The 16,092-nt window shown below is 36.8% G+C and overlaps 1 protein-coding gene across 7 annotated transcripts in view; it reads right to left on the bottom strand.

The window, feature by feature from the left end:
* CCDC85A (coiled-coil domain containing 85A) overlaps positions 1 to 16,092 on the bottom strand; it is a 189,708-nt gene that overhangs the window by 12,361 nt on the left and 161,255 nt on the right. For 2 of the 7 annotated variants that reach the window (XM_037020562.2, XM_037020558.2), the window contains exon 4: positions 2,174 to 2,308. The exons of 4 other annotated variants lie outside the window; for them this stretch is intronic. In XM_037020562.2, the coding sequence (XP_036876457.1) occupies positions 2,174 to 2,308 (135 nt within the window). Of the gene's footprint in view, positions 1 to 2,173; positions 2,309 to 14,852; positions 15,784 to 16,092 lie in introns of those variants that run through there. One more of the 7 variants, XM_073212911.1, reaches the window with a different exon arrangement.

Here is a 16,092-nt window from a genome sequence, read left to right on the forward strand (position 1 = left end):
TGGGACATTTATTTTCTAGCATCTATTTCTATATTGTGCATTTTAAGAATGGGAGAGAGAAGCTGAGCACAGCAAGGCTATAGATCTGGGTTTCATGTAAACCATGCTATTTGGAGAGAAACTGGTAATTCTTATTTATTTTTAAAAGGTTATTAGTTATGCAGTTTGGAAGATTTTCTCGCCTTCCTTGTCACTGTTATTTCTGCTCATGTCCTTGAAGGCTATCCTTGCCATCTCAAAAGCCCACTGAAGCCGTATTCTTTTCCTTGTTTAAAGAGTTATGCAATAAAATCAGGTGGTGCCCATACCCTTACTAGCCACGAAGGAGAGGAAGCTGCAGAATATGACACTTTGGTCACCTCTCCAGCTCTGTCCTTCGTTGTTACGAATGATTTAATTACTGGTAGGTGATGACACAGGACAGCCAATTATGGTAACCCCCAACCCCTCTAGGAAAAAAAAACAATTCATGTTTTCCTGTATTCCTAATTCAGGTTAAATCAGACATAATAGTGACACAAATACTGGAAGGGAAATTATTTTAAATTTAAAGATGGCTTAAAGGGGTACACCCTCTCCTCAACCCCATCACCAAATTTTAGACATCCTCTTTCTCTTCAAGGACCGTATGTTTCCAAAGTGAAAGAGTTAATAAAAGAAGCTCTTCTCTGAATAGTTCCTCTTCCACTGTTCTTCCCTCCTGGTACCACCCTATGACCTCTTTTGAACAGGCTTTTGAGGTTATGTAGACTTCACTTCGAACCTCTCAATTAGGATCCACCATGCAGTGCTGGTTTTCCTCTGACCGGTGATCTAACCTGGCAGGCAATAGTCCTTGCCACTGTGGCTACCCTCCTTTCCACTTCTTCCTTTCAAACCCTTTTGTGTTCAGCCCTTCTGTTTCAAACATTCCCTTTCCAGACCTAGCAAAATAGCAGGCATATCAATCCTAGAATGCTTTTGCCTGAGAATGGGGCCTCTATCTTTCAGGGCATTTGACGTAAGAGAGTTTCTAAAATCAATGATAAATAGCATACCTAAACAAAATCCTCTGGACAACTTACCATTGTTTATAGGTAAGGAAAGGTTTGCTCTACCCTTAATCTAGGCAGAAGAAAACCCACTTTTATTAAATAAGTTTCCTTAAAATAATAATAATTGTATTAGTAGTAGTAATAATAATAATGGCTAAAACAGGAATTACATAGTGTGGAAAACTTAGCATTCAGGGATTAATTTTCTGGGCTGGTCTACAGACATTCAAATTTGCTGTGTAAACCATAGACTAGTATTCACCAGAAAGATCAAGGTTCATAGCTTCTGTGTTTTCTGTGAAGCTGCAAAGGGAACCAAAGGCCTGAAAAGTTGTACATTAACAGGTGCTAAATAGTTTTCTGATTATAACAGAATCGAAAATCTCATTCTAGCACATCTCATTAAGTTACTATGAAATAAAAGGTTAGATTTCTGTGTTCTTAGTATAATAAGACAAATATTTGAAGATTTATCTAGGTTCAATCAATACACATTCTCAGTTGACTAATACATTCTCACTGAAGTATTTTTTTAAAATATGCTATTGAATGAAATACCAGCACAACAAAGGATTTTAAACAGACCCTTGGAGTTTATGTCAATAAGATTAAGCACATTTATTTAAATTGTAACTTGGCTGGCTCAGGAGATAGGGAGTTTAAGAAGAGGAACGTTTTAATGAAATTGGAAATACAACTTTCAGCTTCAGGGTTGCTTGTTTTCAAGCTACACATGATCACATAGTGCAAGCATGACCTCTTGGGTCAGCGGTCAATTTCTAAGGGCAAGCAATAATTTTCTGGGCTGGTCTACAGACATCTGATGGTGTCTAATAATTCATTTCATGGTCACTGATCTTTTAAACTCCTTTTCATGGAAGGTGCAGGGTGCCTTTGATCTTCCCCTGTGTTTGGGGTTTCTCAACTTTCACCTCCAGGTTCAGGAGAAAAACCCTGAAGATAATTGTTTAGGAAATGACTCTACTCCCATTCTCCCTCCCCAGATTTAGACACAGAGTAATGTTCTTTCATGTGTATGGAATTGTTCTCTACCCCCCAGTGTAACTTTTCCTCTAGCAGCAGAAGCCGTCTGGTTATGCACAAGCAAATGCAGCAGCAGCTGACTCATCTTCACTCACCGGGAGCGCAGGCAGGCATCGTCCTACTCCACGGCACCCTTGCCACCACTGCAAGACCCGCCGGGCTCTGGGCCCCCAGCCTTTCTCCATATTTGAGCTGTTTCTAGTTGGAGGTTGCCTTCTATTCTGGGTGGCCTTATATTTGGAACAATATAGTACAATCACTCAGAAAAATACTGTTTCCCAAGTCTCAAGAAAGCAGATAGAACAAGAAGCTTAATGAAATGAACCACGATGACCACAATGGTAAGCTGTAACATGCACCTCTAACTGGGGAAAAAATTAAAATAAAAACAAACTGATGTCCTGTATATTACAGCTCATACTGGTTTTTTTTTTAGAAGTTTTTGGCAAAGGTGTAACTAATTCCCAAGCTATCATCAGGTAGATAACACCAAAATGCCAGAAAAAAATTGAAGCTATTTAGACAACTGTTTTCTTGTTTTTACTTGTCACAAGTAGAGAATTACTATAAGTCTTCCAAGTATTTAAAACCATGTAAGTTCAGAACATAACAGAAATTAGTTGAAATGCAGTTGGGAGCATTATATGCTTTTGTTAAGAAACATAAGGTGGGTAGGTAAATTCAATAATATTCAAAAAAACTGACACTACATCCAATTCTCAGCAAAATTTCTGCACATTGAAGAGTATGTTATAAGCTAAGAGGTAGCAATAGCATTAAAATAACTATTTTACAAGGGACACACACATAACTATCACAATTTCTATTCATTACTTAATCCCCAAATTCCTACACTGGTTGGAACTAGAGATAACAGACAACAGAAATTAAAAAAAAAAACTTTTTCTAAATTTTAGTTTTTTCCATGAACAAACTGTATATATTAAAATGATCAGAAGAAAAGTTAACTTATTTGAGTACAATTTCCTCTTCCTGCTAACTTTCACTAAGACCTTTATCTAACAATGCTATGTCCTAAGGAATAAGAAAAAATTAAAAAACACAAAAACTTCACAAAATAGTCCAAAATTTCCAGTGTCTAGAAGTTTAATTTTAGGAGACTGAAAATAAAAACATATATTTTTAGTTCTCATTGATCTATCTTCCTAGTAGTATGTACTCTGTTGTGAGTAGCAACAGTCTAATTTTTACTCCTCTCTAACTTTTGGAAGCTGAACAATAAAGAAAATGTACCATGGTCTTAAGTGAAGGAAAAAGGAATAGTGATGGCCAGCAGTTGGTACTCTACAAAACTCTTCCTAAATCTATGAAATCAGTAAGTCACACAGATAACCGAAAATTATATATTTGCACTTGGACCATAATGATCACTTCATCCAAGCAACACTGATTTGAACATTGCTCTGTTAGTAATCATTTCATGTGTCAGTGTAATTTATTTTCATTAGTAAAAGAATTATATCCAGTAATTTATAATATAATTGATGTTAAAATTCACCTTCCACCCCAATCTGCATAGCTCTATTTCTGAGATGATCATTAACAAGTAAGGAAAATTTTTTACAAGTAAGATCTATTTTACAGGTTTGGTTCTCTCCATGACTTATGAATCTTTGAGATTTTGTTTTTTTGGATTCAACAAGCAAGTAAGACACAGTATTCCTACTTGCATTCTTCCTTAATATGTAGTGAGATTAAATCCCAATGCCTCTCTACTGTAACAAAGCTTTTTATCAAACTGTGAAATCTAAGGTAGCATCTATTACCATATACAGGCCTGACGGAAAGAGCAGCTCTTTAGCTACAGTATTTTCTCATATTTTAGAAAGTAGATATAACAAAATAATAAATATGTCTTTCAGCATCTTGTAAAAGGTTCTTTTTAAACATTTTAAATATAGATTGTATAGTAGTATTAATCTCATAAAACAGAGCAATATAAATCTCATAAAACACAGGCCAGATTTTTGTGGAATAATAAACTACTTGATGATACAACCATTTCAAAGGAAAAGGTACTCTTTTAGAATCAGGATTATTGACTTTCTACTCATATCAGCAATTTTAAAAAAAAATCCAAGTCATGGAAAAGTGTATTCTGAACCAGCCATCATTTCTGACCTTCAAGTAAAGTATATCTGAATGGTATTTATATAATAATGAAGGCTTAGCACTTTGCTAGCTCTACAACTATCCATCTCTGAAGACAGCTTTATAAAATAAGATAAGCCTTCAGTAGCTCAGTGGTTGGAGTTGTTTCTGGCAACTTCAGAGCTCAAAGTACAGTAACCCAGCTTCTGGCCATCAACTGAACTGGGAGAACAATTCCAAACAACCCTAAGGGAGCCACTTTCTATTTTCTGAGAAATTCTGTTTTGCTTAGTGTTTGTTGTCTTCTGCAGTTTTCCATAATTACAAATTTATAAAAAAGAATGCCTGAATGACCCTATCATTTCAGTAGAAATCTGTACCCTCATAAATCATTTTATATACAGACACATAGAGTAACCCACAATTATTTTAGATATTAGGATTCTCCACCCTAAATGCTAATAGCGAAGTAATGCTCTGCATCAAGATTGTGTGGGAGGTAAATTATAGATTATTTACTATGTGGTAAGTACTGATTTTAGAAATCATGATTTCTAATGCTGTGAGCAAACACCCTAGATCAGGAACAAAAATATCCCTGCATATCACTGAAGAAGATAAAATATATTAGTACTTCTATGCCTCTCATCACATGACAATCTGAAAGATCTTCCATGAAAACTGAGATTTAGGACATTGCCTAGTATTTTCCTTAAAATAATTGACTTCTTCTTCAGAATTATGGAAATAAATGAAGCCATTCAAATTTTTGAAAGATCATCTAAACAAAAGAAATATATTACTTATGGCTTCATTGACTAAAATGATAATACTCTTTAAAAGTTTTAAAAGAACTAGGAAGATGAAGCTATGTGGTTGGTTGTCTTCTTGCTATTTTATGGTTATATTTTATTTATTGCTATTTCAATAACACACTGGAAGTTTCCATTCTTTTAAATATACATTTAAAAAATCTTTAATAAGAATAATAGAAGTTTTCATATTTTGTCATATAAAAATTTATATCTAATGTTTTCTACTTAGATATAAATCAGATGTAATGCATTTGTAACAACCTTCAGAGTCAAACACTCTTATCTATTATAGGAAGCCAACTATGGAAGCCTGAACATTGATCGGCTAAAGTGGTTTCCTGTTAGTTAAAGATGATCAATTTTTAATAAGTCCTGAAGCTAGGTCATATTATCAAACAGTGCAGCATAGATCATCAGAACACATACCTAGTTTGGAATTCTCTTTTTCCTTATTATAGGGTAAGAGCAGATGCTTTGTTTAATCTCATCAGGAAAATAATAGTTTGTTCAGTTTGACCAGCTTTCATTCTGACAATGCAAAATTGCACTAGCAGATAAATAGAAACTCAGATTAGAAGAAACACTAACGGTCACCTTGACAAATATTTTTCAAAAGATCCTCAAGAATGGGTTTAGAAAAGCTAAGAGACCCTCTGCTTTGCCCTAATAGATAATATTTAGTTGATTGTATTAAAAGAGAAATGTGTTTTTAAATTTAAATTACTAAAGTAAGGAATTTATTCAGTACTTCATAAAATATTAAATGATTTCCTGGATTTATAAATACTTATTCATTTATTCACTTAAATATTTACTAAGCATTTACCAGAAGCAGTTCCATGCTATGCCAAGTAGGTTATCTAGTTCAATAAGTATTTGTTGAAAGAGAAGGATAGTAAGTTCAAAACATTGACTCTAGTGTCAAACTGTCTGGGTTCAGATTCTTGACCTGACACTTAGCAGCTGGGTGACCTTTTTGAGCCTCATTTTCCGCATCTATAAAATGTGGGTAATAAAAATACAAGAGCACTTCATCCAACAGGTTTGTGTCTTTATATGAAGAGTTCCTAAACAATGCCTGTATGTCCACATAATATACTCCAGAAGTATTTGCTGTCATTGTCTTGAATGTTTCTGTTTTGCTTGTTAATACATTGTATAATTTTCATCAATCTACCCTCACACTTTTATTATTTAGAACAGTAGTTCTCATCCTGGAGAGAGTTGGCCCTCCAAGGGGAACATTTGGCAAAAATGTCTATGGATATTTTTAGCTGTCAAAATTGGGCAGTTTTATGGGCATTTAGTGGGAGGCCCAGAATGCTGCTGAACATCTGACAGTGCACAGGACAGCCCCCACAATAGAGTTAGCCAACCCTAAATGTTAATAGTGCTGAAGCTTAAGAAACTCTGATACAGTGAAAGATAACTATCTTGGAAAGCTCCAAAGCAAAATTTCTGGTGACAGTCCTTGCAAATTTTGCATATGAGGACAAGTCACCCACATGAATTGGAGCTTCTGATTATTTTCAAGGAAACTCTAAGCTTCAGCCCTCAAGCAGTCTAAGTATGAAGTATCTTTATTTCCATCCCCAAATAGGAAATTACTCTTTCCAACAAACGGAAATGAATTAAAAATACCCAAAACCTCTTACTGTAACAGCAATGTTAGCAAAAACAGACTACATAATGGGCAGTGGTCGGGCCAAAGAACAAAGAGCTCTCGGAGTGGAGATATGGAGCCTACTGCAGCACCTCGAAAATTAAGAAACCATTCACAGAGAATAAAATTGGCAGAAGGTGCTTCGTGGAAATTATGGAAGAAAATGAAACTTCCTTAGCAATACAACAGATAAAGAGTCTCCACTTAATTTTAAGCAACCACGCTAGGTAAGAATAAAATTGCCAACACAAGAAACAACACCCCAGTGCAGATGAGAGCATGTGTGACATGCAGGGGGGTGTCAGAAAGAGGGAAATCTGGACCAGAACAGTGACCATTTTCTCCCTCACACATAGCTAAGGGTTGTACTTTGTTTACATGTTTGTCTTCACAGTAGGTAGAAGACAGTTGAGAGCAAGTCTTAGCCATAACAGTTCTTAATTAGTGAACTCCTGCTACATAGAAGACTTCCCTAATTGCTGTCAATTAAAAGACTAGTAAAACGAACTAATATGAGCTCCTACTTGATGTTAATACCTACTAAGACACTAACTGTTGGCCTAGTGCTGTTCTCAATAATTTACACTCCATAATGAATTTGCGGGGTCCAGGGGTTGGGGCCCTAGAGGTCTCTTTCTGTGCTTTGTACTCATCATTTAGCTCCTGGGCTGCAAGGAGAGCCTGGGGAGGATTAGGATGGTTAGAGTGACCCAGGATGCAGGATCAGAATAGAAGTGTTAGTATCAGTAACTCATACAGTTGAACTGGCACACACCAGCTGCTGATCAGTTCTGGGACCATCTGACTTTCTCCACTCCAGGCACGTAACAGTGGTTCCAACAGTTTAAAGTCTGCATCTATAATACTAACCAGAGGATTTAGAAATGGGGATTTTACAAAGTCATCTAGAGAACTTGAGAATTACTGACAACTTGCTTGTAATACTATATAAGTCAGGTTATAAATGAAATGCAATAGAGTTTTAGCTAAATACAGTTATCAAGAGAACAGTCTATGTCCTGTTCTAACCTTTTTCTCTTTGGGTTGGGTTTCAGTGATATTTTTCTGGATTCTACACCTTTCTTGTCTCATACTAGTGTGATCCAGGATGTCACTCTCTATATTCTGGTTCTTTATTCATTCATATTCTATTTTCTCTCATATTGGAATAGGTATCTTAAAAACTTGTTCAATCCTGGCTGTGCTGATGAACCAAAAAAAAAGTTCATGACATGTGAACTTTACTTTCATTGCTTAATAGATGGGGGTGTAATTACTCTGACCACTCACCTTAAGGTGAACTAAAAAGAGCTGTTCCTAACTCAATTTTAACCCCATCACACTTTACAGTAATATTTCATGTATCTTGAAGCCCCTTTAAATCATTGCATTTGCCTTTATTACATATGTAATAGGATGACCAGCACCCTATCTGCATGTAGTGATTGCTCAATGAACATAATATGTTAATGGATGATCAAAATATATGTGTGAATGTGGCTTTTCCTCTACATCTCAAAAATAGTTGTGTAAATGCTTTACTTGTGTGCCTATGTACTTGGTAATTAGAGGTACTCAACTATTTGTCAAGTAACTGAAGTACTTTTAGAGTCCTAAGATGGCCTGAAATAAGTGAAACTGACATTTCTGTGTTGGTCCATATTTTGGCAAGTCTATACAATTTAAACACAGACTGAAGTCCCACTATTTTTTTCCTCTCTTAGCCAGTTACTGTTATTTGAGTACCATAAACTCTTGCTGAAAATCTTGACTCACTTCCATCTGTTTCTAAATCTGGAGTGAAGCTTAAATTTGTTAAAAAGAGTAACTGAAAAGACCACTAGGATGATTAGTAGATCAAAAGTAGAAACAGACTTTATTACTGGTGCATCCCATCAAAGTCATTATGTAATGGCAAACATCAAGGTGTGAAAATAAAAAATTATCATCAAAAGAGATTCTTTTTTATATACATTCTGTATTCTTTCCCTCCATCCTTTTTTTTGATGTATTTTTCTATTGTAGTATAGTTGATACACAATATTATATTAGTTTTAATTATGCAATATAGTGATTCAATGATTACATACATTATTAATTCTCACCACCACTAGTATAGTTACTGTCTATCAATATAGAAAGATGCTACAGAACTACTGACTATGTTCTCTATGCTATGCTTTCATTCCCATGACTAATTTATATTATGATTGAGATTTTGTGCATCTTTACTGCCTTCATCTATTTCACCCACCAACCCCAACCCCTCCCCCATGGTAAACACCAGTCACTTCTCAGTGTCTATGAGTCTACTGCTGTTTTGTTTTGTTTTTAGAGTCCACCTATAATTGCCCTCTGGGTCTACCATGTTGTCACAAATGATGGGATTTCTTTCTTTTTTATGGATGAATAATATTCCATTGTGTATATGTACCACTTCTTTTTTATTCATTTATCTACTGTTGGACACTTTGGTTGCCTCCATATGCTGGCTATTGTAAATAATGTGGCAGTAAACAAGATGCATATATCTTTTTGAATCACAGATTTTGTTTCCTTTGGGTAAATTCCTAGGAGAGGAGTTATTGGATCATATGGTATTTCTATTTTTAGTTTATTGAGGAACCTCCATACTGCTTTCCACAGTGGCTGCACCAATTTACATTCCCACCAAAAGCGTAGGAGGGTTCCAGAAGAGGGATTATTCTTAACTTCATTAAGTGTAGGCCAATCTATAAGAATCTAGGTATTCCCAGCTAAGGAAAACAGAAGGTAAAGTTTATTAGCTCACTTCCTATTTATTGCACCAAATAATGGTTAAGATTGTGATCTGTGGAGTCATAGTAGAAGTGGTAAGGAGCTTCAATTCAGAGAACCTTGAATTTTAGACAGTTGTCATGTTCAGGGAAACAGAGTAGTTCAGAAGGATGTGAGCCTAAAATGTGACAGAGTAGCAAGAACTGACATGAAAGAACTGGCATGAAAGGCAGGAGTCAGATCATGGGGAACCTTCTATACCATATGAAAGATTTTAAATTTATTCAATGATGAGGCATAAGCTATAACAAGACCTGATTTGTTTTACAGATCACTCGAGTAATAATGTGGAGATTGATTTGGGTAGGACAAGGTCAGCTGGGATGAAGTCTAATTAGGAGATTAAAGAAGTTTAGGTAAAAAATGATGACTCATTGTCTATACTGGACACTAGCAGAAGGAATGAAAAGGATGATATTGACAGATTGAAGGACAGGACCCTATGAGTCTTTATGTTTATTTGAATGTAGGCAGTGAGGCTGAAAGAGGAATCCAGGATGGCCCCCAGTTTTCTGACTGGGTACCAGCTAAATGGTCATGCCATCAACCAGGATAGGAAGTGCTAGCAGAAGTTATATATGTAACTCCTTCATCGGATTTTAAAATCAAGATCAAAGAGGTAAATAACAATGTAGATCCCCAAAGCATCTTTCTTTCAGATACACCCCCACAAATGTGTTTCTTCTGATATGTAAAATGAAAGTGTTTGTAAAACACTTAAATTGTAAATGATTTAACTTTATACCTTGATAGAAATATCTGATCCACAATATAATGTTCTTAGAAGGAAAAGAACATAATTTTGAAACATCTAGGGTTCCAGGTGAAACTTGCAGGTATATAAATACAGTTTCCAGAAAAGAAATAATAAATGAAAGTAATTATAAAGGGATAGCAGGGTGTCTTTTTTACAAGAATTAGAGAGGATAAACCTCAGAAAGAAAAGAATGTCTGGAAAGGGCTAAGACAGCAAACAGCCTGTAGTTCTGTAGCCAGAGTGACAGCAGACAAAGAATAACAATGAAGGCCTGGTTAAAAAAAAAAAAAGCTGCTAAACAATAGGTAGGAAATATGGATAATCAGATTTACATACATTCTGCTTCTAGGTAGTGAGTTTATGTTCTTTAATTCTTGCCTTTTATTAATCATACAACCCCAAGTGAGAAACACTGAAATTCCTACATGAATGGGACTGAGTGTCAGAAACTGGAGATGAATTGCCAGTGTAGATGCAAAGGCAAAAAAGTAATGCTAATTAACATTGCATTTGGTTTGCCGAGCAGAGCCAATTACTGATTGTGTTAAATACCTCAGCACTCCACTGGAGCTCGGTGGAAGATATGCACAGAGCTAGAGCCTGAGGGACTAAGCAGCTACTTAAGATGAACACTTGTTGAGTTGGCTAAGGAATATTATATTGTGAGGTGGGGTGTTTGCTGCCTTGGCTTTGGCAAAAGGAAGGATCTGCAGTTTCTTCAAGGAGTCTTCCTATATACAAAGCTCCTCCTGCAGAAAATGGGAAGGTCAAGATAAGAGAGAGACATAGACAAGAGACGCAGAAAGAGTCAGCTTCAACAAGGGCAGCCACCTCTCTGTTACATGTATTAGAACTACAAGTAAGTACAGCTGCTTGTTAGACTGAACATGCACCCATGCCACCTATGGGAAGCTTTATCTTGGAGCATGCACAAGGATTGTGTATTTAAAGGTTTACAAAAACAAGACTGGCCAAAATGAATCAAGACAGTGTAGCCTCTGCATAGGTGTTATCAATAAAATCACCAAAAGGGAGAAATGAAGTTTCCCATTAGTGAGAACCCCATCAGAGCACAAAAGGAAGCATCATGGAACCACAAGCTCTGTTTTCACAGCGGCTCTTACTAGGCAGAAAGAAAATAAGTGATTTAAAATATGTTTATTTGTGCTTACCTCCTCACATAATTTGTGATGAAAACATGATTTTCTGGATTAAAGCTGTAGATGAAGTAACATTTGAAAAAGTAGGTCTAGGGCCTATCAGAGAATTAAAACAGTATAAAAGAGAAAATAGCTTTGCAGAATTAATATACAAAGTAAGTTAAAAAATCACCCATAATTCTGGGAGATTAAAAAGGTTACATGGGCCTCTTCTTTCAGTCTGAATTGCACTCCTTTCTCCTTCCCAGTCTTTAAATCTTAGAGGGTCATAGGGCACAGTCCACCAACCTCTTCTCTTTTTACCTCAACACTCACTTTCAAGTTCTGATTCGGTCACATTAGCCATGTATTTTCCCCAATTTTCATCTCCAGCCCTGACCTCTCCCAAATTCTAGATGTACACATTTAACTCTGTATGCGACATCTCCTCAAAAATGTCCACATCTCAAATTCACCACGTCCAAAATAGCACTTGATTCCCCTGCAACTACTAACCTGTTCCTTCACTCCTCCTCACCTCAGCAGCAGTGCCATCAGTCATGCAATTGTCTAGATCACAAATCCAAGGACTCAGCCTTCTTTCTTCCCAGGGCTGCCACCCCATACCACCTCTGGGCTGCAATTCACTACACAGCCTAGGCAAACTGCTCCTGCTGGGGTTGTCAGTGCCCAAACTGTGAAGCCATATGTGTTCTCTTTCCCTCATATTCCACATCTGGCCTGTCATAGAGCACTCTCACCTCTACTTCAAAATACATTGTGAATCCCACAGCCTCTCACCATCTCTACCCTACCACTTAGTTCAAGCTATCATCAGCCATCTGGAACTACCAAACTACCTTCCTAATGAGTGTCTCTTTGTCCCTTCTCCTCACCTCTACCTTCTTTAATCTGCTCTCTACATAAAATTCAGTGACCTTTTGATAATGTAAATAGATGGTATCATATCCTCACCCAATTCCTCCGGTGGCTTTCCGTCAACTTGGAACCTTGACCACACACTTAATCTTGCCAACAAAGCCCACAGAGTCTGCTCCCTGCCTGTCTGGCTTCCATCTCCTGCCACTCTCCATCTTACTCCCTCTGTTCCAGGCACTCTAGCCTCTTGCTCCTGTTTCCTCAAACATACCTCACTCATTCCTACCTCCGGTTTTTGCTCTTGCTGTTCTTGCTTTACTCTTTTTTTACCCATAGCCCTCTCCTTCCTTCAGGCCCCTTCAGATGTCACTTCCTCAGACAAGTCTTTTCTAGCCCCTTATAAAATGACGTCTCATCCCAGTTACTCTCCAATTCTGTACCCTGCTTTTGTTCTCCTCTTAGTGATTATCACTTCCACATATTACAGATTTATGGTTTTTAAAATAATAATCCATCTACTAAAATGTAAACTGTATGAATTTCCTATTCAGAGCTGTATTCCCATTGTCTAAACAGTATCTATACATAAGAGATGGTCAAAAAATACTTGAGGGGTAAAATATTGAATGAATGGCCAATGAAAGCAATCAACCTTCCATAACCCACAGAAATATCCCATCCATGTTTGTTAGGGATTGTTTTGGTAACACTGAGAAAAGCAGAGGAAGCCCACAAGTCACCTATTGTTACCTATTATCAAATGGTTATCAGTGTGCAAATCTTAAAATGAAAAAAAGTGCTCATTTCAAATAGCAATTTCACTATTTTTGTCTACCTATATGAGATTCTGGGGATAAAATATAGCATAAGTAACTGAAATAGAAAATAGTTTCATCTCATTGCTCTATACAAGCTTTGACCACAGTTAATGCCACAAACCAAGTTCACCTGGTTAAGTTTTCTAACTTTTCCTGAAGTCTCTGGGTAAAGAACTTAAAAGGAATTAAAAAGCCAAAATTCTGAGAGCATAGTGTAAATAAAGGCCCTGGCTAAATGTCAAAATGCACCAATAAAATTTTCTGAAAAGTTCTGAGAGGTGACATTGTGAAGCTTTAGGAATTTTAGGCGAATTTTAAAGAGAAATTTTTAAAGGTTAGAATTTCTATACTAGGATCATCCTGAAAAACAATCAGGTTAACCAGTAGTAAAGAGTTTTCCAAGGCTGAGCAGAGATTTTTAACTTTCTCTTTCTTTAAAAAAGGACAAGTAAAAAGCATTTTGCTAACTCAAGAGAGAAATGGACCCAGAGACTAATTAGCTCCCTAAGCTACTCATTACCTGACCCTCAGCAAATCACTTGTCCTCAGTGCTAAATGGGGAGGCCTACCAATTAGCTTCACGTGGTGGCTGTGCAGGATGACTGATAAGCCTGGCTACAAGGCAACTCTGGGAACATTAAGTGCTATAGAGAGACTTGATGACTGCCAGGTTGCCCGCGGTCACCAGGAAGGACTGAGAACTCTCTAAGTTCTCTTACATCCGTTGGCTCTTCCGATGTCAGTCAGTCCTGTTGACAAGAAGATGAGTGAGGATTCTTATTTCCTGCACGTCTCATGCTGATCCATAGAAAACATGCCGGAGACTGAAGCAGTTTTTGGGCACCTCTGTTCTTTCCAAAGGACCTTGAAGATCCCCAGTAAAGAGACTCTGCATAAAAGGCCTTTCCTCTCTACCTTTTCTTTTCCAAGTACACATAGACCATAATTAAAAAGCACATATTTGACAAGGATCATGGGAGAGGAGAATATTAACATGAAGGCCCTGAAAAAACACAGAATTAAGTGAATTCCTCCTTTCATGAAATGCTCTCACTTAAGGGAAAAGGAAGATTGATTTCTAACTACCTCCTAAGCCAGAAAAGGTTTTCTTCAGTCACTGATAAATGTGGATTTGGAACTTCATGTGCCTGTGAGTTACTGTATAGTAGTTCATGTACTTTCCAAGCCACCAGCCATGTGGTATCTATTTTAAAGACAAGCCTGCCCCATGTTATCTTCCTATCAATCTCTCTAAGACATCCAAGAACAGCCAGGACAGAAAAGCAATATAATCAATCACTCACTAAAGTACAACTTTAGTCACCATACATTTGTATTGCAGAAAAGTACAAATTTTCTATCCATTAGTGCCACAACAATTATCTTTCCTGTATGGAAGGACTTGCATTTTCAAGTCAAATGCAAGCACCTTAATCTCCAACAAATTTTTATCCCAAAGATTAGTGGTTTGTTAGGAAAAAATTACCTTTGCCTCATGTTCAATTACTCCTCTGGTTCAATCACAGCACTTTACAAATTACAGATAATGATAACTTAGGGCTGGTTTGAGGACAACAGGATAAAGGAAATTAAACCAACAAAACAATAAACAATACTTATCGAGAAAAGTCTATATCATACATTGTTTATGTATAAGTGAATATTTATGTAAAAATATGAAACCAATTTAAAAACATACAATAAAATTAAAATAGAAGCTAAGTAACAACGAAGTGATTTTAGTGTAGAGCAGGGTTCGGCAAACTACTATAAGATTTAAATCCAGTCCCTTTCATCTGCTTTATAGATGTTTTATTAGAATGTAGCCACACATTCATGCAGATATTCTCTGTGGCTGTTTTCAGCTGTTTTGATGTTACAGTGGCAAACACGAGCAGTTGCAACACACAGTATGGCTCACATATTTGAAAATACTTACTATCTGGCCCTTCACTAAAAAAGTGCCAGCCCCTGGCTTAGAGGATGAAAAGGTCATTGCAGACTGGAATAGTCTGGAAAATTCCTGGGGAAGGAGATAAGAAGCTTAAAAAGAAACTATAATTGAACCAGAAGATAAGTGATAAGTAATAAGTAGACAAACATTATTTCTTGAGTAATCATCTATCTAAGGGCCAGAAATGTTCGTTAAGATTAATAAAAGTATGAGATCTCCCCATGCTAAGAAAGTCATTGTTAGAGCAATGAACTCTCTTGGTGAATAGCAAAACAGATGGACTAGAAAACTCAACTGGTTTCTTGGCTAAATCTCAATTCAGACCCCAAAGATATTATACCAGAAGTTTGTTTTGGATAGAGTGGTAGTTTTCATAGGTTTCTTGCTTCGAGAGGTACACACTTGCCATGTGACAGGTTTCAGTAAAATGGGAAGAATGTTAGACTCGTGTTAGCAGAAAATCTGGGCATAGACCTTGCATCTGCCCATTAGTATACTTTATCTCACCTGCAATACAGAGATAATCACAGGGGCCAGGGTAAGCATGGGAACCAGTAGTAGGACACCAGCTGATACTCATGATGTGGCTAGTGCTTATGACAGAAACAAACCTGCAGGGTGGAATGGGTGCCTCCGCCATCCCCATCCTGTGCACTGTCTGCACCCTGAGGCAGACCCAGGTGAGGGCCCTGCTGTGGCCCAAGTTGTGTTTCTCACAGAGAAATGTCCATATCAGGCTGCAACCCCAACACTTAAAAGAAGAAAGAGCATGTAAAAATTAAAGAAGTGGGCACTATCCTTTTTTACAACCTATAATGTTTCTCCTTAGGCCCTAAAGATGTAGGATTCTAAACGAACACTTAAGACTAGTAGGACCGATGCCCTCAAATGGAATTTACATAAAAGATGCATCTAATATAAACAATATAATTTAATAAGGTGATAAGATGTTAAAAATCAATATAATAACAACATAGGACATTTTCTACTGGTTTGAAGACCAATTAAAGTCCTATTGATTCTTAAATTACAACGGTATCACATAGAGCCCTGAGAAACC

The sequence above is a fragment of the Manis javanica genome, chromosome 1 (assembly GCF_040802235.1).
Source record: "Manis javanica isolate MJ-LG chromosome 1, MJ_LKY, whole genome shotgun sequence".
NCBI classification, from domain to species: Eukaryota; Metazoa; Chordata; class Mammalia; order Pholidota; family Manidae; genus Manis; species Manis javanica.